The sequence below is a fragment of the Thermobia domestica genome, chromosome 5 (assembly GCF_964235325.1).
Source record: "Thermobia domestica chromosome 5, izTheDome1.hap1.1, whole genome shotgun sequence".
NCBI classification, from domain to species: Eukaryota; Metazoa; Arthropoda; class Insecta; order Zygentoma; family Lepismatidae; genus Thermobia; species Thermobia domestica.
Window position 1 is genome coordinate 295,956,835 of NC_137458.1, and position 24,996 is coordinate 295,981,830.

The following is a 24,996-nucleotide window of genomic DNA, read 5'->3' on the forward strand; positions in this document are numbered from 1 at the left end:
TCTTAAGGATGTGCTTTACAATTACTGATTTAGAAAGAAAAAAGAAAAAAACATTTGACAATATTTAGACATTGTTTTTTTAAGCTTGCAAAATATTCCACTAGCCTTGTCACAACTAGAACAATATGTAAAGGGAAGAAAAATATGACTACTACAGTTGTCTCTGCAGAACTATTAATCAGATTCTGCTCGGAACATGACGGTACACCTTGTTACTTCTAAGGTTCATCGACTTTCTACTGTTGTAAAGTGGTTGTCTTAGCGGGAGAAGAGGTGGCTGTCATAAAAGGTGGTGATGGTGGCAATACATTACTTTTATGAAATGTAATTATGATCCAGTTAAAAGCAGTCATGATGAGGTATTGGCTCAAAGTGTGGTCATTAGAGATATTTCACTTTATGTGTAAATTTTGACGAACAGCCTTAACACAATTGACAGAAAACGTCTAATATATATATATATATATATATATATATATATATATATATAATAACCAGGATTACGCCTATATAAATCCTATGTCAGTACAGTATCTAGAAACATATCAATCTACCTACACTATATGCTAGAAGGTAAATATATATACTACAGAGCATGCAACAAGCATTAATAAGCTATTAAGGCAAATTAATATTTTGTTAGTTCTATATAAAAACAAAAAAAGCAAATAGAAGAGAAACGAAATTTAAACTTTAATGCATCCCAAGGTTATGTACAGATCACCATGAGAGCATGAGATCTGAACGTGATAAAATGGAAAACAAATGAAACAACTCGAGCGAAATCATTCTCTCACTCACTCATACACATACACTCTCTCTCTCATATTCTCTCTCTCTCTCTCTCTCTCACACACACACACACACACACACACACACAGATTCACTTAAAAATCATTTTACCGACAAAGTTTCGCTGTCTAGTGTTACAGCGAGTTCGTTTTCATTCAAACAAAGGAATCAAAATTAAACTTAGATGTAGGTACTATAGACAAAAATTGGAATACCAAAAGTAATACCATATCCTACGATTAATATACTTTGAAAACTCGAATTGGAAACCTCAAAATGCTTTTGTTTAGACGTGTTAATATGTCAGTCTGTTTAGACGTGTTAATATGTCAGTCTATATAGTTATTACCTCTGTAGTTAACTCTCATCATCCTATCTCAACTATACCTATTTTTTTCGTCTGACATTACTGACAGGATTAGGATTAGATTTCTGGGCTTTTGGCATCTATGTCCATGTTAGCCTGTCATGTATGGGATGACGTCCCTCGGTGATCACACTTTATTTATTTAACAATCATCAGATACAGCTTAGAGGCCATTTTTTACTGGATATCTAACAACAACAATAACAATGGAAAGAATCTGGGAAGGTATCGGCCAGAGTGTTTAGTTGGTATATTCCCGGCATTTGCCTTGTAGGACTGAGGAAAACCCTGGAAAATCCCAGTCAGGATGGTCGGCAGCAGGAATCGAACACATGACCTCCCGAACACAAAGCCAACGCTCTACCACTTGAGCTACTACGGTGGTTAGGACTGTATATTAACTTGTGCTGGGCTTTGCGCAAGGAAGAAAACAAAAGTACATGTCTTAGAAACATGAGATGTGATTGTAGTCACAGCATTTTCTTCTGAGTAAATCAAATTCCACCTGACAGAGAAAAACGATGATTATAGCTAGCTTCTAGCTTTGCTCTTTTCAAAGGTAAGAAAAGGCGAGATTTCTCCCTAAAATGTAGGAGAATAGATAATCAATTCAACGGAACCAAAGAATTCACTCAAACGGAATGAATTTTTGTTTTAGAAGATGGGACGGCGAAATTAAAATACCGATAATTTTACAGTAATTATGTGATTTCTTCAAATAAATAAAAGGTAATCGAAATGTGGAACAAGAGCACGCTAGACAATATTATTTTGCGTGAGGTACCGTTATCACGAGCCACTTAGTACTTTTCCATTTGCAGCCATTTAGAAACGCGAAAATAAATGCCGACTTTCTAAATGACTGGAAATCGAAAGCAGGTGAGTCGTGATAACGGTATCTCATGTAAAATAATATTGTCTAGTGAGCTCTTGTTCCACTTTTTGATTATCTATTTGAAGATATCACATAATTACAGTAAAATTAGAGGTATTTTAATTTCACCGTGATGGTGTCTCTTAAAACGCATCTATTGAGGGAAATGAACCGAATTTCTCATTAACTAAATATCACCTAACAATACTGACATCAAAAATATATTTCTATGTAGTGTACAACAACAACAACTGTTTCTGGGTGTTACTATTTATTAAAATGTTGGTTTAACACTGAGTATGCAAAAATCAAAAGAACAACGAAGGAAAGTAACTAGAAGAATAACTAAATACAATTAGTTTTATATCATACAAACTATGTTCTACACAAACTAATACTCCTTACAACACTGAAATATTAATTTCATTCGAATCGAGTTTGTTTAAAATATTATGGGCTTACATATTCGTACTTTACATTTTACTAAGTTATTTTATATAGAAAATAATTCTTAATTTTCGGATTTATATTTATTAGTCTACCTATTAGACCAAGGTATATTAGTGATTTTCAGCTGCTGGTCAGCAGATCGATGTAGGTTCGCGAAATTATTTTGAGGTTCGCATTACCGGGTGATTTGCCCTATGACAAGATGTCTTGTCATCTATGAATTGCAAGGTGTTCCGCGACATTTCGTCTATTGCCTTTGCGAAATTTATTGACTATTTGGTCTAACTCTTCACGAGGTTGAAAGTTTAGCTTAACTTCATTCTGATGTAACTCTCAACTCTAGATTTAGAAACACATGAACTTCATTTTGATATAACTCTCAACTTTACATTTAGAAACATATCACTAACTCAGTTTTCGTTCGGTGTGAATGCAGAATATCCAGATATGAGCAAGAAAGACGTCAAAGCAAATAATTAATGACGTTTTCAACTAGGTATTTTATATGAAAAACTTTATTTCCTATCTGTAAAATTAAAACGACCTAGGATAACAGACTGGACTATAACTTGCAATGGATCCAAGAACCGGTAATATTTGAGAAATACACACGAACAGCAACAAATTTTACATTGAATGCATAAAAATGACTTTTCAGAGAAAATAAATAGTTGTGTGACTATCAAATTACAAACCCAAGAGGAAAATGTGCTTGTGACTCTAAACTTTGTAATTTTTAAATTCATTATTTGAATAATAAATAAAAATAACAAGTACTAGAATTAAATATCTCAATGATGTACTGCTTCCTCGTATTTCCAACATTTATTCCTGTCTTTTTTCTGGTCCATGATAATCAGAAGGTTGATAACCACTTGTCTTTATTGTTAACAATACTGGATATATCGTTGGGTTAGCGGTATGTCTTCTACAGATAGTGGTGGCAGTCTCTTAGGTACCAGAAGGAACTGAAGGAATTGTAGTTAGATAGTTTGTCCACATATCCACGGAGTATAAAAGTCACATTAGAGAACCTGTAAAACATGATGTTGTCCATCGTAAACTCATCTTTCCTGGAAACGAACCAGGGACTCTTGCACCAGAGGTGAGCGCTCTACCACTGACCTGCCTTCCACAGGTGACTGCGACAACCCACAAATTTCTACATAGCAGGTATTGAAGTATTCATATACTGATGAGACAGTATCCCAAGGAAAATAAAACCGGTCATCATGTAAATACTTTTTTTATGAAGCTATTTTAATTTACTTACTGGCTTTCCCTCGTACCTTGTAGGAAAATATTTTAAACCAACCTAGGTTCAAGCTGTATACTATGGTAAGAAACTGTACGCGAGAGCTAAACAAAAAAATGAAATATTTGAAGTTTACGTCCCACGGTTATGCCGGCTAGGCTAAAGGAGACGGTGATGATGAGAAATGAATTAAATGATGGAATGAAGGAAGTGGGAGGAAACGGGAAAATCTCGAGAAAATCCGCACACGGTGTTTGTCCACCACAAAGCTAACTTGGCGCGGGCTGGGATCGAACCAAGGACCCAATGCACCAGAGATGAAGCTCTACTACTGAACCACCGTGGGCCACTATTATTATTTAAGAGACAAAAGAATTCCACAACTCTAAGTAAATGTAAATCTACACGTACCCGTATGAACAGCGAAACCATTATTCTTTCAAACTTACAAGAAATAAGATCTACATGAAAAAAAATCTGTATTTAACAGTAATAGAAGAGTGCTTCTTTACTTATGGCTAGAAGAATTTCCCCAGCTACTTACTGTGACTCGGAGGCTCATACAAACACACATCACTTTCCTGTGGATTGTCTGTGGACGGAAGAGCCCAAGGAGGTAAAAATGACATACGCTTCACCAATTGTTTTGGCCAATCTGGATAGCAAAATAATGGCAATGTGGCCAAGCAAACATATGGAAACATACCTGAAATACAACATAGTATACAATATGTTAACAATGATTTATATTGCTACTTGATTCAATAGGATGCCCATTAAATACTTACTAAAAATGTACTTAAACTAATTTAAAACACCCTTTTATTTATTCAACTATGTACGTTTCAGCAAGTGGTTATTGCTATTTTCAGTACAGATTCTTTTAGAAAACTACTATTGCTTGGCGAACTATAACACTGTTATATATTAATGAAGGAAGGAAACAACTGGATTTTTTACACACGAAATTTTCTGTAGATGCTTATTCAATAATACACAAAGAGTGAAAAAGAACCGACAATCGGACCCGGGATCTTCGGCATACCGTGTCGATGCGTCAACTACTACTTTACCAAGTCCGCTTCCCAGAACAGTCATACACAATATTAATTATCTTTCTTGAATAGGGGCGCGGTGGCTCAGTGGTAGTGCGTTCACCTCCGGTGCTTGGGGTCCCTGGTTCGATACTAGCTCGCGCCATGTGGACTTTGCGGTGGACAAACACCGTGCTTGTGGGTTTCTCGGGGTTCTCACGTTTCCTCCCACTTTCTTCATTCCACCATTTCATTCATTTCTCATCATCACCGTCTCCTTTAGCCTAACCGGCATAACCGTGGGACGTAAAACTTAAAACGCACTTTTAGTAGTCTTTCAACTAAATTATCCTTATATCTTTACGACTTTTTCTATCTTTGTACTAACAAGTATCTTGTAAAGCTGGTAATTTGTAGTTACTGAACATTTGGCGACATGATACGCAGGTGTGAATTTCAAAGGAAGATTTCACTAACTACAAATCGCCATCTTTACATTATACTGGTTAGTACAAAGAAAGGTAAATCGTACAGGTAAAGGGATAATTTATTTGAAAGATAGAATAGCATTAAGTTACGGATAAAGGAAAAGGTAATCCTTATGTAGTTCAAGCAATCTAAAAAGACCTGTGTTGAGGATCGCAATAATCATTTACCGAATTGTATATAGTTGAATAAATAAAAGGATATTTTAAAGTCACTACAATTTTAATAAATAATAAATTAAACTGTTAGCTAACTTTTCCCGCCTTAAACTACATTTCTAGTTGTTGAAGTTTAAGTTTTCCTTTTCAGCACCACGACTATTTGAGACGTGGACCTACAGTTAGGTAAAATCCGAACCACCGTAACGCGTTCAATATCAATGCTTTCCCATCACGACTCAAACCTGAGACCATGTGCACCAGATGTGCGCGCTCTAGCCGCTAGGGAAGTAAGGAGAGACTATTACATTTCTAATATTACGCTTTTATAGTGAACTAATTCTCCTTAGATGAAATAAGTTTGATTTCCAAGCACAGCTGAATGGTTTCTTAATGGAGAATCTATTTCCACGGTGTTTTCAATGCAATCATTTTTATCAAGAACTAACAGCAGAGAAATAACATATACTGAATGCAATCAAATCAGTAAAATTGACACGTTTTTGGAAAGACCACGTTAAGTGCTGAAGGAACTGCATATTTTACAGTGTCAAGAGTCATCCATCAAAATAAATATATGGCCCAATGAACTAAGACAAACTCGAGACACGTACTTGACGAGGTTATACAACATCATTCTGCATATCTCCATGACTATCCGGACTACACCACTGACGAATCACCCTTCACCCACATGCTGTGTTATAAGACGTCAAGAGAAGTCTCTCGTAGCATATATCAAATTATGGATCCCAAAATAATTACTGAAGTAAGTGCAAGAGAGCTTCTACCAGTCGAATTAATAGCATTTGTGTGTCTGTCTGGTGACTTCCATAAAATTTATACGATGTTACCGAAACTTTGTCTTCTTTCAACCTTAGAAAAAAGTCGTTTTTTGAAGTTCAAATTCGTAAAAAATTACCTAATGTGATATTTTTTTTCAGTATACGGCTAACATCATGGCCGCTATAATGAAAGCAGACATCTTGAATTTGGATTCACAGTATAAATGACAAAGTGGGTCATGTGGCATATGAAATACTACTGAAATTTTACCAGGAATACATTGGTGTTAATCATTCTGTAGTAACTATTGTGAGTTGAGAAGTAACATGAAAGAAGGACGTATATAAACTCTGTGATATGGACTCACTAGTATGACGCAAACGCTAAAGCTTGGAGGACTCTGGTTTATATACAGACCAAAGGAAATGTGTGTTTACATGCAGAATATTTGCGAGTAAGGGAAAGATAGTCATTGACGACAGAGAAAGAAGAGACCAAAGGTGAGCCCGTGCCACCTATTGTGTGTCCAGTTTGCAGACAGAAAATACGACGGAAAGCTAATTAGCTAGTACCTGCGTTATCAGTGAAGTAGTCAAGTAAGATAGAATGGTTGGTAGGAAGGTTAATGTGCCCTTGGACGGTGAGCCACTCTTGAAGAAGTGCTAGAAAATGACACAAAGTATCTTCTAATTCATCATATGGAAAAGTTATTTCCTCTTGTGGGCATGAATATGAATCTCAAAGCAGTTGTGTCATTATTAGTGCGTGAGTTTGGAATGTGCAACAATAATCCCTGTGAAGAAGATCAGAAATGTAATTATTAGTGAATATTGGTACGGTGTTGAAGAATATCACACGTTACAGATAGATGATAGCGTCTCAGGTGAGAACAGCTCTTGTGTTTTCATCACTCTTACAGATACGCTTTACATTAACCGTCCTTCATAGATTGGTATGTACCATTATCAGTATACTTGCTTATGTGATTATATGTGTCATTTTCTTTGAGAAAAAGCATGTTGTAATTGCACACTTATGTCCAAAATGATTGTCGCATAACTGTCTTCTTGTAAGAATGTAATTTGATAATGATTTTGCAGGGTACTTTTAATACTGATACTATATGTATAATCGGGAAATGTATATTTGTGATAAATTTCATAGGAAAAGAATTATAAATACGAAAATTAAAATGAGTAAAACAAAATGTTGCTAAATGGACAAGAAAGTTTTATTTTCATTTTATCGTTCTTATTTACTGCTCTTTTGACATGAAATTTGCCACATACATGTCTTTGCCGGTTATACACATACTAACATTGTAAGAAATACTGGGCGAATTCGTTATCAAATTATATTCCTACAGCAACATATTTATAGACATGCGACAGTAATTTTGGACAGAGTGTACCTGTAATCCCCAGCCCTCCTTTGTATCGTGTGTATTAACGTGACAACAACTATCCATCTTTAACACTGCAATATTACCCGCTCTTTGCACATGCAAATGCTCTTTGTAATCTTTTTCTAGATGTGCATCATGTGTCAACATTATTCCGACAGGTTATTCCGCAGTTTGTTCAAATATTCCCTCACGACATTCTTGCATGGTACTTCTCAACTCACAATAAAGTTACTACAAAATGGTTAATACCAATGAATTACCGGTAAAATTTCAGTGCTATTTCATATGCCACATGACACACTTTCTCTTTTACATTGTGAATTCGAATTCAAGATTGCAACTCAATATGGTGACCATGATGTTAATTACAGACATAGCAGATCTTATCATGTATCAACTACTAAACACTTGACATTATTTCTGTGGCCATTCACGCGTAAAACGAGTGACTTTTTAGCTTTCTTTGTTGCTGGGCCCTACGGTCGGCCATATTTCTTCCGGCTCTCCTGCTTTTCCATGTTGTCCTCAGCCGCTATAAATTTGCATATGCACATAGTTTCACACCCTCTTTCATGTCTAATACATGTCGTTCGGCAACTCGAGTGCCCCATTCGGACTCTTCCCTGGTCAGTAATATTGGAAATAAAGTCTGTAAGGATAGTTTTTAATGCACTTACCAATACTAAAGAGTCGAGAATTCATAGCATGAAATGCACTACAAAAGAACAGGGCATACGGTCTTGTAAGGTCGAAAAACAACCAGAAACCTATCGTAAGGTCTAAGAAGAATCCTCCTAAATGAACTATCCAAAAATCAATTTGGTCTGTAGTCAGTAACAATCTGAAAGAAAAGTAAAAAGTATGTAAATGACTTTGAAACGAAAACCTGTTATTTTTTATTTTTTATTTTTTTTTACAAACTCATTAGATGAGCTTTTTGAAGCATTTCTAAACTTATCAAAACAGGATAAATGATAATAACTATCAAAATCATGTCTTGCACCTCGGACTGTTGATTATATTTAGATTTGACTTCTATTATATATATATTTCGGCCTTCTCTCTGGCGATGGATTCGTGGCGTTAAGACGAGGCTAGAACTCACCAGGAAACCACTGTCGTTGTCCTAGTCCCGTAACTGAAGAAATACCCCCTCAAGTATTCTGAACATACACACTTTTTAACATTGGCGCAAATTTGTCTTCAACATTGGGGGGGACGGGTAAGACCGTTCCCATATATATATATATATATATATATATATATATATATATATATATATATATATAGATAGATAGATAGATAGATAGATATAGATATAATATATAAAACCGATGTTCAAAATATTTATGAAGTTGAAAAACAATGTTGTGAAGGATCAGGGAAGCAGAATTGTCTTCAGTGGCGTATTTAGGAGGCTATCGGGCTCAAGCTCCCCCCGAAATAAATTTGTTAGTTTTTCGCATTCCACGTGCAACAATAATCCTTACCATTTCTAAGAATGTCATTGACTTTCCATTTTCTTATGCTCTTTGTTCAAAAATAATACTGTATTTGTCAAATTTCATTCCATGTAAGAACAGCGTCCTTTTGTTCTTTCTTTCGTTCTTTCTACTTTTCTGTTTCTTTTCTTGGCGTTACTTTCTTTCATTTCGCCTATTACACTTTATCGACCGTTGTCAGTTGTGATTTAAGTCTTGCAATTCTTGCATTATAACTTCAACTTATGCATAAATTAAAATGTATTTAATTTTCAAACTCAGGTGGGCAATTGCCCACTTCCTTCCTTGTGTTGGGCATAGCCCCTCGAAACAAAATTCTAAATACGCCATTGGTTGTCTTCAACATTGGGAGTGGGCAGATCTGAAGCTTATTCTAGAGAAGGGAGATGAAACTCGTATTACGGTAGATGAATCTGATCAACTGTTGTCGAGTATATTATATATTAAACGATGTAGATGAAGTAGTAGTACATATCAGTATTACAAATCACTGCCGTGATTACATTCTGAAATCTGAATACATGCATATTTATAATTGGTATGTTTCTAATTAGAGATCCACGTTAAAATTGTTTTATAATAATATAAATAATGACTTCCCGAAAATTATGAAGAAAAAATATCAATTATGTATGACTCAACAATACTCTTTGAGCAAAATGATGATAATCTCAATAACATTACAGGAATCGTTACAGAAATCTGACGCATGTCTTATACTCTTTAGTTATCAGATGTAACCTTAAGATTATGTAGAAAAATATTCCAGCAATTGATTTTTTTTTATTTTTTTATTTTATTTATTTATTTTTTGCTTACGAAGCATTCTCTCTCAAAAGAAAATTTGGGACACACGGAAATACGTAGGAACAAACCATGGTTCGAACTAGCAAAGAAGACAAAACGCAAAATTACGTTAGCTACAAAATTCGAATGAAATAACTACACAATTTCGTAGACATCAGGCAGGAAACTTTCAAAATTTTGAGAACAAAGAAACGCGATTTTTTGAAAGCTAAAATTAAGGAACTTGAAGATAATAGTAAAAAAATAAAAACATTTGCGACATGTATAAGGAGTTTTCTCAACGAATTTAAGAAAGGCTATCAATCTCGAGCTTATATTAAAGAAAGCTGATGGAACAGTTCTCACTCATATATATAGCATTTTAAATAGATGAGAAGATTTCTTTGACGATTTGCTTAACACAGCCAAAACCTAATGTGCGTGGAGAAAGGGAGATACACACCGCAGAACTGTATATTCAGGAACCCAACCGAATACAAGAGAAATCGCTATAAAGAAATTAAAGAAACACAAATCTCCAGGTGTAAACGAAATTCCGGCTGAGTTAATTTTAGCTGGAGGCGAAAAATTGTGGAACAAGATACACAAAATCATTCTCCTTATCAACAACAAGGAAGAATTGCCACAAGAGAGGAAAGAATCATTCATTGTTCCAATCCACAAGAAAGGCGACAAAACTGACTAATAATTATCGAGGCATCTCTCTTCTGTCAGCATCCTATAAAATCCTTTCAAACATTCTATTAGCAAGATTGACCCCATACGCAAATGAAATTATTGGAGATTATCAGTGTGGATTTAGACGAAATCGATCAACTATCGACCAAATATTTACCATTCGCCAAATACTCGAAAAAAAAGTGGAAATACAATACCCCGGTACATCAACTATTTATTGATTTTAGAGAGGCTAACGACTTGGTTAGGAGAGATACCTTTCACAACATTCTTACAGAATTTGGAATACCGAAAAAGCTAATCAGATCAATTAAGGTATGTTTAAATGAATCCCAAAGTAAAGTCCGGTTAGGAATTTTTTTTTTTTTTTTTTTTTTTTTTTGCCACGAGCTTTCACGTCGAGAATGGCCTGAAACAAGGAGATGCGTTGTCGCCATTATTATTCAACTTTGCTCTGGAATATGCTGTAAGGAAAATCAAAGATAGCAACCAGGGCCTAGAGCTGAATGGTGTTCACCAGGTTATGCGTACGCTGATTATGTAAATTTAATAGGGGATGATAGGAAAACAATAGAAAGAAATTCAGAAGTCTTATTAAACGCTTGCAGGGACAAGGGTTTAGAAGTAAATGCAGAGAAAACTAAATACATGGAAGTGCGTCGGGACCGTAATGTGGCAAATTATGAATGCGTTAAAATATTAAATAACACTTTTGATGAAGTGGATAGTTTCAAATATCTAGGATCAATATTAACAGACGAAAATCATATTCACGAAAAAATTAAATGTCGACTAAAAACAGGGAATTCGTGTTATCATTCAGTTCAAAATCTCTTGTCGTCGCGAATTCTGTCGAGGAATTTGAAGCTTAAAAAATATATAAAACGATAATCATACCTGTTGTTCTGTGTGGTTGCGAAACATGGTAGCTTACTCTGAGGGAAGAACATAGACTGAAAGTATTTGAGAACAAGATGCTCAGACGAATATTTGGACCCAAGAGAAACGGAAATGGGAAATTGCGGAAACTTCATAACGAGGAACTACGTAAATTATATGGCTTACCAAATATTGTTAGGGTCATCAAGTCTAGGAGGCTTAGGTGGCCAGGACATACAGCCAGGATGGAAGAAAGTAGGAACGCCTTCCAGGTTAGCGGTAAGACCAATCCGAAAACGACCATTAGGAAGACCTAGGGGCAGATGGGAAGACAATATTAAGATGGATCTTGCAAAAATAGGAATACAAAGTAGAAACTGCATCCACGTGGCTAAGGATAGAAGTCAGTGCAGATTTTTTGTGTACGCGGCATTGAAGCTCCAGGTTTCATAGGCTACAGTGTTAGCTTTCGAAGCATGAGTAGATGCCTAGGCTGATACTACAAATAGATGAAATGCGCATTTACTGAAAAGATGGGTTCTACTGACATTGAATAGTCTATATAATCTTCGTTGAGTTGAGTTGAATTTCAGTTTATCGTCCCTCTCAGCAGCGAGGCTATATGAGACGTGGACCTACCGATTAACGTGGAATCCGAACCACATGAGTTCCCGCCGTTAATTGAACCCGGGTCTCCTGCGCCAAAGGCGCGTACGCTAACCGCTTAGCCACGAAGGAGCTCTATATAATCTTCGTGTGCTAGGGCCTAGAGGAGAGGAGGAGATAAGATTTCATATCAGGTTACATCACGCACAGTCGCAAGCCTTCATTTTCACTAAGAATGGAAAAGTCAAGAGAAACCAATTTCATCTCACTTTCCTTTGTGGCAGTTGGACACAAATCATCACACTTATCTGCAAAAAGCACTTTTCAAATCGGATTATTGGGAGAGCCTCAAGTTCCAATGTTGGGGGGGACATGTCACCCCATTTCCCCGGAATTTGTGCCCGTGCCTACAGCTGAGACAACTTTCCAGCATGAGGAGAGGGGAACATCTTCCTTTGGCATTTATTGCAATTTCTGCCCAAATAGCGGAAGTGGAATTAATACATATTGATGAGACTAATAAACGCACTACAACTCGAAGTTCAGTTTGAAATACTACAGAATACGATTCTTTCTAAAAAAAAATGGAAAAGCCAAAAGAAATCAATTTAATCTTACATTCCTTTGTGGCAGTCGGACACATCATCACACTTGTCCCAAAAAGCACTTTTTAAGTCTGATTATTGGGGGGGACAGTCCCCCCCAGGTCCAACATTGGGGGGGACATGTCCCCCTCGTCCCCCCCGGGATTTGCGCCAGTGCTTTTTAATTAAACATTTAAAAAAATTAATCACTTCCTAACAACTAGCATCTTCTTTTCTTCAAATGTGGTTAATATTCATTCTATGTCCTCACACTATACTACACTCTTTACGTGTTGTGTATTTAAGTGAATCTTATGTACACTCATGTCCAAAATGATTGTCGCATATCTATAACTGTTTTCTTGTAAGAATATAATTTGATAATGATTTGGCAGGGTACTTTTAATATTGATATTATGTGTATAATCGGGAAATGCATATTTGTGATAAATTTCATAGGAAAAGAATTATAAATACGAAAATTAGAATGAGTAAAAAGTTTTATTTTTGCTAAATGGACAAGAAAGTTTTATTTTCGTTTTATTGTTCTTATTTACTGCTCGTTTGATATGAAATTTGCCACATACATGTCTTTGCCGATTATATGCATACTAACGTTATAAGAATTATCGGGCAAATTCGTTTTCAAATTATATTCCTACAAAAACACATTTATAGACATGCGACAATAATTTTGGACATGAGTGTACATACACTTTAACACTTTCCACTTCTTGGATATATTCTTGAAACCTTGTCCCGCACATAAAGTTTTCTTCTAATGTTCCAAACTCACACTCTTGTTATATACAATTCTGTAACTCTTACTGAAAGAATACTGCCTGAAAAAAAAATTAGTTATGACAATGTATGTGGTGTTATGGGTTCTTTATCATTATATACTTCACACTTTTCACACCTTTAAGTGTTTGTATTTTCTGAATACTGTCAACAAGACTGCCCTTCTACTTTGATTGTGTGTCTTTCCCGTGCTATTGCCACTAATAAGATTCCTGACCGTATGCACCAACAACGTTGAAGGTTAAATCTCGGTCAAATGGTGGATAAACTTAGTTTTAGCTTGAACGGCCGAATTTAGGAGTTTAAACTTCGTTGATCGAAGTTAGCCTGTAGTCTTAATGGAATTTGTTATTGTAATGCACACGATGTCCGAAAGTGATCTTGAGGATTTAGAGTATTTAGAGAAGATTTGGCCTCATAGATTAATGAAAGATCGTTGTAATCCATTTAAAATGTTTAGCGAGGAAGATCTTCGAACTTCAGTTTTAGTGTTGTTGAGGCTTAAGGGAGTAAGGGCCAAAGCATTTCGCCAACAGAAACAGTTCAAGTTTATGGCACACATTATTCAATGTTCCGATGCACTGCTCCAATTACAAGTGATTTGGGTGTGTGGGAATCACGTAAACAAATCAGTAATTGGAGCAGTGAATCGAAACAACCTAAGACAATATACATAACTAATACTGTACAAGTACAGAATATGCATATCCTCCAGAAAAAATAGATATTACAATGCATTTCTCGTGTTCGGAAAAATTTTTGCTCGTGATTTCATTATTTTTTCCATCAAATTACAATCACTGAAATTAGACTACTCAAACTGTATGCACACAATCTCGAAAGTCAAAAAGACCGGCACACGGTATGCTTTCTTCATTTGTTACTTTGTTAAACGAAGATTAAAGACAAAAGAAGACGACAACCAATCAGAGTCGATTTTACAAATTTACCGAAGTTTACTTAAACGAGATGTACTGAACTTCGACTTTCAATGGGGCAACAAAAGTCCTGGAACCACGTTTAAACTTGAAAGTTTAATGTTGAATACGTTTGAGTGAACGCTCGTTTAAACTTCGTTGGTGCACACGGCTGTCCATGTTTATGTTTTTCAGACTGCTATTTTTCTATTTGAAGAATTTCTGGAATCAACTGTAATGAACTGTTGCCAGACTGTTATTGTGAATGTTAAGTCTTTGTAAATATTTCCACTAGACTTCATGTCTGCATCTTGTTTGAGTTATGGAACTAAGTAAATATGCTTATTTTGTCTTTGTACTATTACGTCACATCACTGATCAAGATTCCCTTTGTCTAAGTTGATTTCAGGTTTCGTAGTTCTGATAAAAATGATTTAAAGACATTTCTTCCCATATTGTTGAAGCACGAATGTAGAACTTTCAACATCAGGACTCCAATTAGGGAATGTACGGGATGCAAGGGGAGAACGTCTTGAACTTAATCGAGAAGAAGTTCTACATTGGTGCTTCAACAATATGAAGGGAAAAAAAAAAAAAAAACTTTGAAGTATTCTTCACCAGAACTGAAAAACCTGAACTCAACTAAGACAAAGAGAATCTTGATCAGCAATGTGACGTAATAGTGCAAAGACAAATGAAGCATATTTATTTACTTTCGTTACTCAAACAAGATAAAGACGTGGAATCAAGTAGTAATTATTATAAAGGCTTACATTCGCAGTAACAGTCTGGCAACAATTCTTTACAGTTGGTTCCAGAAATTCTTCAAGTAGAAAAGAAGTAGTCTGAAAGACATAAAAATAAAATCTTATTAGTGGCAATAACACAGAAAAGACATACAATTGAAGTAGGGGGGATAGCCTTATCGACAGTATTCAAAAAATACAAACATTTAAAGGAATGAAAAGTGAAAAGTATATAATGATAAAGAACTTACTCCAAAGAAACTGACATAACTTTAATTTTGTCTGGTAGTATATTTTCGGCAAGTGTTATAGAAAATGAAATGAAATCTTTAAGTTTTACGTCCCACAGTTATGCCGGTTAGGCTAAAGGAGACGGTGATGATGAGTAATGAATGAAATGGTGGAATGAAGAAAGTGGGAGGAAGCAAGTGTTATAGAGATTTATGTAACGAAAGTGAGAGTTTGGAACATTAGAGGAAATTTTATGTGCAGGACAAGATTTTCCAAGAATATATTCAAGAAGTGAAAAGTGATAAGTGTATGTATATACGATTCAGACGAATACAAAACACGTAAAGAGTATAATTTAAGGCGAGGACATAGAATGGATATCAACCGCATGAGACGAAAAGCTGATGCCAGTTATTAGGAAGTGATTAAAATTTCTCTGGTGTTTAATTTAAAGTATGCGTGTTCAGAATACTTGGGAGGTATTCCTTCAGTTATAGGACAAGGACAACGACAATAGTTTTCGGCTACATTTCAGGGCCACGAATCGATCACCACAGAGAGGGCCGGCCAAAATATATAATGGAAGTCAAATGCTAAATATAAAGAACGGTTTAGGTGCAAGGTAAGGTTTTATTTCGAATAATGCACCTTATAGCAAGCATTAGCAATTATACGAGGTGTACATCAAAAGTACGTGCCGTATTGTTTTAAAGTCCACATTTTTTTTTTTTTTTTTGTTATTTATGGAAAGCAACTGTGCTATCAGAGACCCAACCTACGCAGTGTACGTTTTGTTTACTAGGTGGCAGCACTCGAGTCACGGTGCCTGAAAGAGTATAACGTATTTCCGATACTGCTTGGGGACATGGAATTTTCGGTTGAAGGGGAACGAGTAATTGTGAAATTCCTCACCGTAGATGGATGCTGTGCAGCCGGTATTTATCTCCAATTGAAGGGTATGTGTGTGATGATAGTAGTCTTGCAGAAAACACTGTTAGGAAGTGGGAGTGTGAGTTCAAAGCAGGGCAAACGAGTGTGAAAGATAAGCAGAGGTCTAAACATAAAAACCAGCAGCAACTAACACTAACATTGCCTGTGTTAAAAATTTCATCATGGAAGATGGGCGTGTAACCATGCAGATTTGTGATACACTGGAGCTAATAATGAAAACTGTAGAACGAATAATTACAAACTAGCTGGGCCTAAGGAATATTTTTTCCCTTCTAGGTTTCACGAATGTTTAATGATGACCAAAAAAGGCAAGTATTCGATCAAGTGTTGCAAATTTGACACGCTTTAGAAGAGGACGCAATTTCTTGAAAAATGTGACAATGGATGAATCATAGATTCCATTATTCAACCCCGAAACAACATGGTAGTCGATGCAATGTAAACACATAGATTCACCATTCCCTAAAAAGTTTCGTCAGGTGGCCTTCAATGAGAACGTACTGTACGCTATATTCTGGGATTCCTAGGGAGTGATATTGTTCCACTCTGTTTCAAAAGGTCGTACAATTACGGGCGAGTATTTTCGTACACTTTTGGATGCAGAATCTTTGCCATGTATCGCTACACCGTGCTAACGTCCTGACCTCATTCTTGGCTGACCACGGTATTGAACTTCTGCAACCCACTCTACTCATCAGATTTAGCCCCGACTGACTTCTGGTTGTTCCCAAATCTTAAGGATTCTTTTCGTGGATGCCATTTTGCCAGTAGATCACCTCTTGGAAGTGCTATTTTCCAGTATCTGAAACACCCTCGCAAAGATGATTATGCTACATGCTACAGATAATGGACGGAACGACAGCAACTGTGTATCAATAAAGAAGATGAGTTTGTTTAGAAATAGACACTTAGTTCCCTATATTTCCTTGTTCTTAGAAAATAGAACGAAATGGTACGTACTTTTAGTGTGCACCTTGTACATGAAGTCTACTTACAGCGTTAGTGCATTGACAATTACGATACCATGTTTTGTTACAGACCAACTATACACATGTGCTACAACTTGTCATTGTTGTATTTGGATAGGCTTACACATAATTTGGTGTTTAAAAATGTCGGCTGTTTGCCCTTTTCTAGTATGAAAAATATTGGTTGCCTTCTTTTAAATGAAATGAAACCTTTCCGTTTAACATCCCACGACTATATATCCGTTACGCTAAGGGAAACAGATGATTAAGGCAAGTGATTGACGATGGAAGAACTGGGGGAATGAGAATGTGGAAGGAATGGAAGTACTCGAGAAAGCCTACAGGCAAAACCCGAGTTATCCAATACAAAATTACTTGGCCGGGGATCGAAATAGGGACCCCAGCACCAGAGATCCATCGTAACCCCCGCACTAAGCCATTGTGACTCCACTGGTTTTAAATAATTCAACGTTTATGTATATTCTGAGATACCCAACAATGTCTGTAATTTTCCTTTTAAACGTCAGTAAATTGAGCTGGCGAAGCAATGAACGAATATTCTCCACATTTTGAAAAATGAAATGAAATCTTTAAGTTTTACGTCCCACAGTTATGCCGATTAGGCTAAAGGAGACGGTGATGATGAGAAATGAATGAAATGGTGGAATGAATAAAGTGGGAGGAAACGGGAGAACCCCGAGAAAACCCACGAGCACGGTGTTTGTCCACCACAAAGTCCACACGGCGCGAGCTGGGATCGAACCAGGGACCCCAAGCACAGGAGGTGAACGCTCTACCCACTGAGCCACCGCGCCCTCGTTACTCCACATTTTGAGATTACTATGTAAAATTTGTACCACTGTTTACTCTTTCGCCGGAACACGGCGCCTATTTCTCTACTTTTTCTATAATGATGACTGCAATTAACAAAATGTTTGTGTTTATTTTTTTAAGTTTAGCGTCCCACAATTATCCACCGTGGCTAAGGGACGGATAATTATGATAATGAACGAAATGTGGAATGAAAAGTGTGGGTGGAAATGGGAGAATCCCGAGAAAACCCTACGTACACTGTGTTTATCCACCACAAAGCTCAAAGCGCACCTAGGGTGAACTGGAATAAAGCCCAGGATCCCACACACCACAGGTAAGCGCTCTATCACTGAGCCAACGCAGCTCCCATATATGTTTAGCTGATATACTATACATCTAAACAGTGGAAAAAGTCTAATCAATTGCAGTACTTTAAAACAATAATAATAAAATAAAGTACAATATCATAGCAGAAAGCTTACATATTGGGGATTGTCATGCTTATATTATATGATAATTTCTCTCGAAGTATAAATAAGGTTCTTATTTAAATCGAATTAAGTAATCTCTGCTCGATTTTATTAGGGGTATCAAAATGATCCCTTCCCATTGTTTCGGTAATAAACCCTCTCACGACCTAGTGTTCGTCTATCACAGTTATTTTGAAGATACGCCTTTGTAAACACTGTAATGTATTGTTGGATTGATTTTTTCTTTCTAATAATGATACTTACCGAAATGGCTGAAACACCCAATGTTTCGCCAAATTGGTCATTGAATATCCCTGAATCCAATCGTGATCCATCTTTTTCAGCCCAGCAATAAAATAGAGTATAAAGATCTGAAATCGCAAGATGGCGTAATTCCAAAGAGGGACATGGCTATTGTTTATATCTTTGTTCCTCATGCCATCTATTGACCTGAAACAGAAACACAAATGTTTCTTTATTGACAACGACAATGATAAAATTCATGTTAAAATTTGTAATAATAAGTAAACGGATACACGAAGTTACATGTGGTTTACTGAATACTTTTCTAATAAATATTTTATTTGTTGTGTTGTGTGCGAATGAGAAAATTGATATTTAATTTGCTAGGATGGACTGAAGCATGCACTGCAACCGAAAGCATGTTTTAATAACGAGTGCTTCTTCTATTATCTTTCACAGGTAAGTATACAATTTGAAAACACTTTCTGTTCAAAACAACAAAAGCTTATTCCCCAGTATTCTCCAACAGCACTTTGAATTTCTTAGACTACGTTTTAATTCCATATCAGATGTATCACACTTTGGTGAAATCTTCTTCCTTACTATTATCGTCTAGGATTAGTTCCTGAATGGAAGTCTACGGGAAAATGGACAGAGGATTAACATCAAATTTCTTGTATAAAGTCGCCCACTTAAACATTCCGAATCTGACTGCATACGGTGATACTTGCATGTCTAGAGTAAAGTCTTTCAGTGGCAAAAAACGTCCCTCGGAGGGGGAGTTTCTACAGACCGAAAAAAAGCACGGATGTGACGCTCAAAAAGTGAAACAATGCTACTGTGTTCTTTGACATTAGTGGAATTATAATGTCTGAGTGGGTTCCTAATTGGAGAAACAGGCAATTAACTCTACTATATTGAGAGGTTTGACCAGACTTCGTGAAAGAAAGAAGAAGAAGAAGAAAAAAAAAAGATGAAGTCCCAACCGTTCAAAAATGGACGGATTCTTTACAAGAACAACGCAGCAGCTCATAAGGCTCTACCTGTTCAGGCCAATTTTTGCACGTAAAAACATTACTTCATGAAGTACTCCACCTACTCATCGGATCTGGCCGCTGTGATTTTCCTTTTGCCGAGAATAAAGCCTGGTCTCAAGGGAACATGCTATGCCTCAGCTGACGAATTCAAGAAGAAAACGGCAGATCTTTTGCAAGAACTCACAGAAAATGACTTCCAGTATAGTTATCAAAAATGGCAACAGCGAATTCAAAAGTATGTGAATGCCGAAGGGGACTACTTCGAAGGTGCTGACCACACAAATCAATACGGTACGTATGAGAATTTATGAGTTCAGTAAGGTTTCTCATTTTAGGATTTAGGATTTAGATTTTTGGGATTTCGATATCTATGGCCATTTAGCCCGTCACGGATGAGGAAGATGTTCATCGGCGATCACACTATCCGAGGAAAGGGAAGGAAGGAAGCGAGCTGGGACCTATGAGTTAGGTACCACCTCGACATTTGCCTGATGTGAATAAGGAAAAAGCAGGAAAACCTCATTTAGGACGGCTTGCCTGAAAAAGCTTTTTAACTTTTTTAACTGAGTGCCCCCACCGGGAATCGAACCCGGGGCCACTCGCACCAAAGGCGAAAGCGTCAGCGAGGTTTCTCATTTTGTGGTATACCTAATAATAATAATAATAATAATAATAATAATAATAATAATAATAATAATAATAATAATAATAACGTTGAACCCAATGTTAAAAGTTTGCTCCTGTTTGTTGAAATTTCTCTCTAAGATATTGTTGCTTTTTAATATTTAATGACCACAATTAACATACTCTTGTATTAAACATCAGGAACTGCTTCTCGCATTGGGGACGATGTTTATTATTATTATTATTATTATTATTATTATTATTATTATTATTATTATTATTATTATTACTCCTGGCAATATTTTCGTGGCACACCATGTATTCTTCGTGGATCCCAACTGAAAATCTCTTCTCTAGACTAATATATTTTTCTTCGCCTACACATATATCAGTTCTAAGTACAGAACGGATTTAAGAAAAAACTTACCAGTAACGGTTAGCGCTAGAGCATAAAAGAAGTATGGAAAGCAATCCATACAGATAGGAATGATTATTCCATGACGATTTCTCCAGTAAAAATATGTACCAATATGGAATGGCAAAAGCAAGGCAGCTCAAACGGAAATACATTCCAAACATTATCCCAGATGCCCCTAAAATGCAAAAAACAAGTATTACCAACGATATCCTTGATGGTTTACAGGCACTTTAAAATTCAATTGTTACACTGAATATTCCAAATACAAACACAAAACTGATATTTACACAATATGCTCTTATCTCCTAACATGAATTTACCGGTAGCACCAGATAAATGGGTTGCCGGCGCTCCAACGATCGGCTTTCTACTGGTGAGTTTGGTAATGCTCATAGGTACCACTCAGTAATCATAATCACTAATTGAATTGTTAGTTCAAGATATTCAATTCAGTGTTTCTTATTACCCATAAATTAGGAAAAGCGCATGTGGTGGGAACAAAGGACCATACGATTATTGTTATGAATTTCGGTAATGGACGGTATGTCAACCAAGCTTATCAGCATCAACTCCTTGAGGTCCAAATTGAAGGCCAAACCGAGATTTCAACTTTAATTTATTTTACTAACATAATCCATTAAAAGGACTATTTTGTCTGGGGATAGATTTTTTACATCTGGGAACGCCTGGTAACATTATACAATAAAATAAATAGCTACTTACTAAACCGAATTCAGCACTTACTGAAGCATCCAAACATGTATTACTTGAGTGGTTATTTTTCGATTTCTTCAGTATCAGTCATCTTTAAAAAAGCTTTTAGAACTACATTACTGATGATCTTTTCTTCACCGTATTATATGTATATCCCTTATTGCATTTTTGGATGCTTCGGGCTCTCATCTTCGGTGCGAGAGGTCCCGGGTTCGACTCCCAGTGGAGGCATTTTGTCGAAGAAGTGTAAAAATCTTTTACAGGCCCACCGTCTTGAATGGTTTTCCTGGGTTTTCCTCGTTCACACCAGGCAAATGCCGGAGTTGGTACCTAACATATAGTCCCAGGCTGCTTCGTTTTCTCCTTCCCTTTTCCAGCATAGTGTGCTCGCCGAGAGACGTTAGCCCTCAAAACGTGATGGGCTAACATGGCCATAAATGCTGAAGGCCCAGAAGTCTAAATCCTAAATCCCTTAGATGCTTCGGCGATTGCTGAATTTTGTTTTGTATTTATATGCATCCTATAAGATCAGTAAACAAACAACTACTTATTGTACTCATGTAACGTGAAAGAAACAATTTCCTAACCTAAGAAGAAGAGGGGTCTCAAGACCTACCAACAAGCAGAATACTTAATAATTTTTTCTTTCCATTTTTTTTCGTACGTAATATGTTTTCGAGTACCAACAGTGGGGAGGGGAGATCTCGATTTCTTGCTCTCCATATGGACGCCAATGCTCTACTTCCTTTTGAACTGGGGGCGCGGTGGCTAAGTGGTACAGCGTTCACCTCCGGTGCTTGGGGATCCCTGGTTCAATCCCAGCTTGCGCCGTGTGGACTTTGTGATGGACAAACACTGCGCTCGTGGGTTTTCTCGGGGTTCTCCTGTTTCCTCTCACTTTTTTCATTCCACCATTTCACTCATCCCTCATCATCACCTTCTCCTTTAGCCTAACCGGCATAATCGTGAGACGTAAAACTTAAAGATTTCATTTCATTTTTTTCCTTTTAGAACTCCTCATATTCTTATCAAAAAAGAACTACATAATCACCAGTACTAATTTACCTCCAGATACAGTTCCTATTCTTGATAATTTCGAAATAAATAAATCTAATTGCTGTAACTTAAACAAAATCAGCCTCTATAAATTATACAATGAATTGAATGATTATGGTTTAATAAGGACGTCAGCAGTGAGGCTACTTATCACCGTCAAAGTAAGGCCAATGGCCGACACATACTGTACTTTAAAAATTCAACAGAAGTGTAATTCAAACGAAAATTCCACAAATAAGAGATTAAAAACTACTTATAAAATTAAAACAAAGGTCGCGAGAAAGACTAAAACAATAAATAAAATACAAAATATATAACAAGGAAGTAACTCAAATTAGCAATAACAGTAAGAGAAATATCTAGGATCAATATTAACAGATCGAAATCAAGTTCACAAAGAAATTAAATGCTGACTGAAAGCAAGATAATTCAGTTATTATTCAGTTCACAATCTGAGCTCCTTCGTGGCTAAGCAGTTAGTGTACGTGCCTTTGGCGTGGGAGACCCGGGTTCGATTTCCGGCGGGAGCTCATATAGTTCGGATTCCACGTTAATCAGTAGGTCTTCCCACATATCCTCGCTGCTAAAAGGGACGTTAAACTCAAAATCAACTCAGTTTACAATCTTTTGTCGTCGCGAATTCTATCGAGAAATTTGAAGTTTAAATATATATAAAATGATAACCATGCCTATTGTGCTGTATGGTTACGAAACACGATCGCTCACTCTGAGGGAAGAACACAGTCTGAAAGTATTTGAGAATAAAATCCTCAGACGGATATTAGGACCCAGGAAGAACGGGAATGGAGAATGGCGGAAACTTCATAACGAGGAACTGCATTTTTATACTGTTTTAACAAACACTGTAAATGTCATCAAGTCTAGAATCTCAGGTGGGCAAGTCATGTAGCCAGAATGAAAGAAAGCAGGAACACTTTCAAAGTTTTGACTGAAAAACCAATCGAAAAACGATCATTAGTAAGGTGTAGGCGCAAATGAGAGGACAATCTTAAGATGGATCTCACAGAAAGAGGAATACAAAGTAGAAACTGGATCCCAGATGGCTAAGGACAGAAGTCAATGGAGAGCTTCTGTGAACACGTCATTGAACTTCCGGGTTTCATAGGCTATAGAATTAGTTAATAAGAGAACAGAAAAAATCTCAAAAGAAAAACCCCAGAGCACTTTTCTATTTAAATTCCACAAAGACAAGTGAAAACACTGTCACTAAACACCACGTAATTCCCTCCAAAACCTGATTATAGTCCGCGGCCGCGGTGGCTCAGTGGTAGAGCGTTACCTCTGGCGCTTGGGGTCCTGGGTTCGATTCCAGGCCCCGCCAAGTGAACTTTGTGGTGGACAAATACCGTGTGCGTGGGTCTTCTCGGGGTTCTCCCGTTTCCTCTCACTTTCTTCATTCCACCATTTCATTCATTACTCATCATTACCTTTAGCCTAACCGGCATAAGCGAGGGACGTAAAACTCAAACATTTCATTCATTTTCCTGATCACAGTTTTAACTCCCCCCCCCCTCTCTCTCTCTCTCAAAATCCTAAATGGCAGTCCAGAAGTTCTAAATGCTCTCTGTGTTCTGTGTATTACAGAAATTTAAATTACTACATTCAGCTCAGCTACTTTAAATACTAATTCGTGAAAATCCCTTGTGCTCACAAGTTTTCGGCTCCGCCCTAAAGCCTTGTTCACTGGGACAGAGCTGAAAGCTTAAAAGTGAAAGGAAGTTTCAGGAATCAGAAGTTTAAACTAAGTGAGATGATTATTTAAATTTTTGAGCGTTTGAACATTAACTATATTCAGTTTGAAGTTACTGAGAAATGAAATTATGCTGGAGTGGATGGATGAAATGATGGTAGGGAGAAATGGGCGAACCTTATAGATTTTATTTTAGTTCATATTCAATGTTGTTTGCTTACCTAACCACATGATGAGATACACTACACACATCCACTCAAGTGGTAGTGGCTTCAAGAAGTTAAAGAGTGGAAAACGGCATTCCTTCGTATCTCCCCATTTGATATCTGCATCAGACAAGCCGCGTTCTTCTGGAATGTCTAAAATCATCAACAAACCTAGAACAGTAACAAAAATTATTGATTTTCAAAACCTTTTCTTTCAGAAACAGGTCATGGAGATATGTCTATAATACTTATAGTTTCTTCACCATTGAGGAATCTGCAACTGATCTTATAATGGGTTGGTATGTAAATAACTTAAGCGATTAACAACATGAAATGCACTGGTTATTTCTAACATTTAATTATATTATTTGGTCTCCAACTCGACATAAATATTTTCTCAATTAAGAAGAAACAATAGGGGACTATA

At 36.6% G+C, this 24,996-nt stretch overlaps 1 protein-coding gene across 4 annotated transcripts in view; it reads right to left on the bottom strand.

Annotated features, from left to right (window-relative positions):
* Positions 1-24,996, bottom strand: part of GC (gamma-glutamyl carboxylase) — a 66,798-nt gene that overhangs the window by 25,482 nt on the left and 16,320 nt on the right. For all 4 annotated transcript variants that reach the window (XM_081760329.1, XM_081760330.1, XM_081760331.1 and 1 more), the window contains exons 3-7: positions 24,585-24,740; positions 20,892-21,057; positions 18,825-19,010; positions 8,285-8,448; positions 4,283-4,444 (exon numbers count right to left, since the gene is read on the bottom strand). In XM_081760329.1, coding sequence (XP_081616455.1) covers positions 4,283-4,444; positions 8,285-8,448; positions 18,825-19,010; positions 20,892-21,057; positions 24,585-24,740 — 834 coding nt within the window. The remainder of the gene's footprint in view (positions 1-4,282; positions 4,445-8,284; positions 8,449-18,824; positions 19,011-20,891; positions 21,058-24,584; positions 24,741-24,996) is intronic.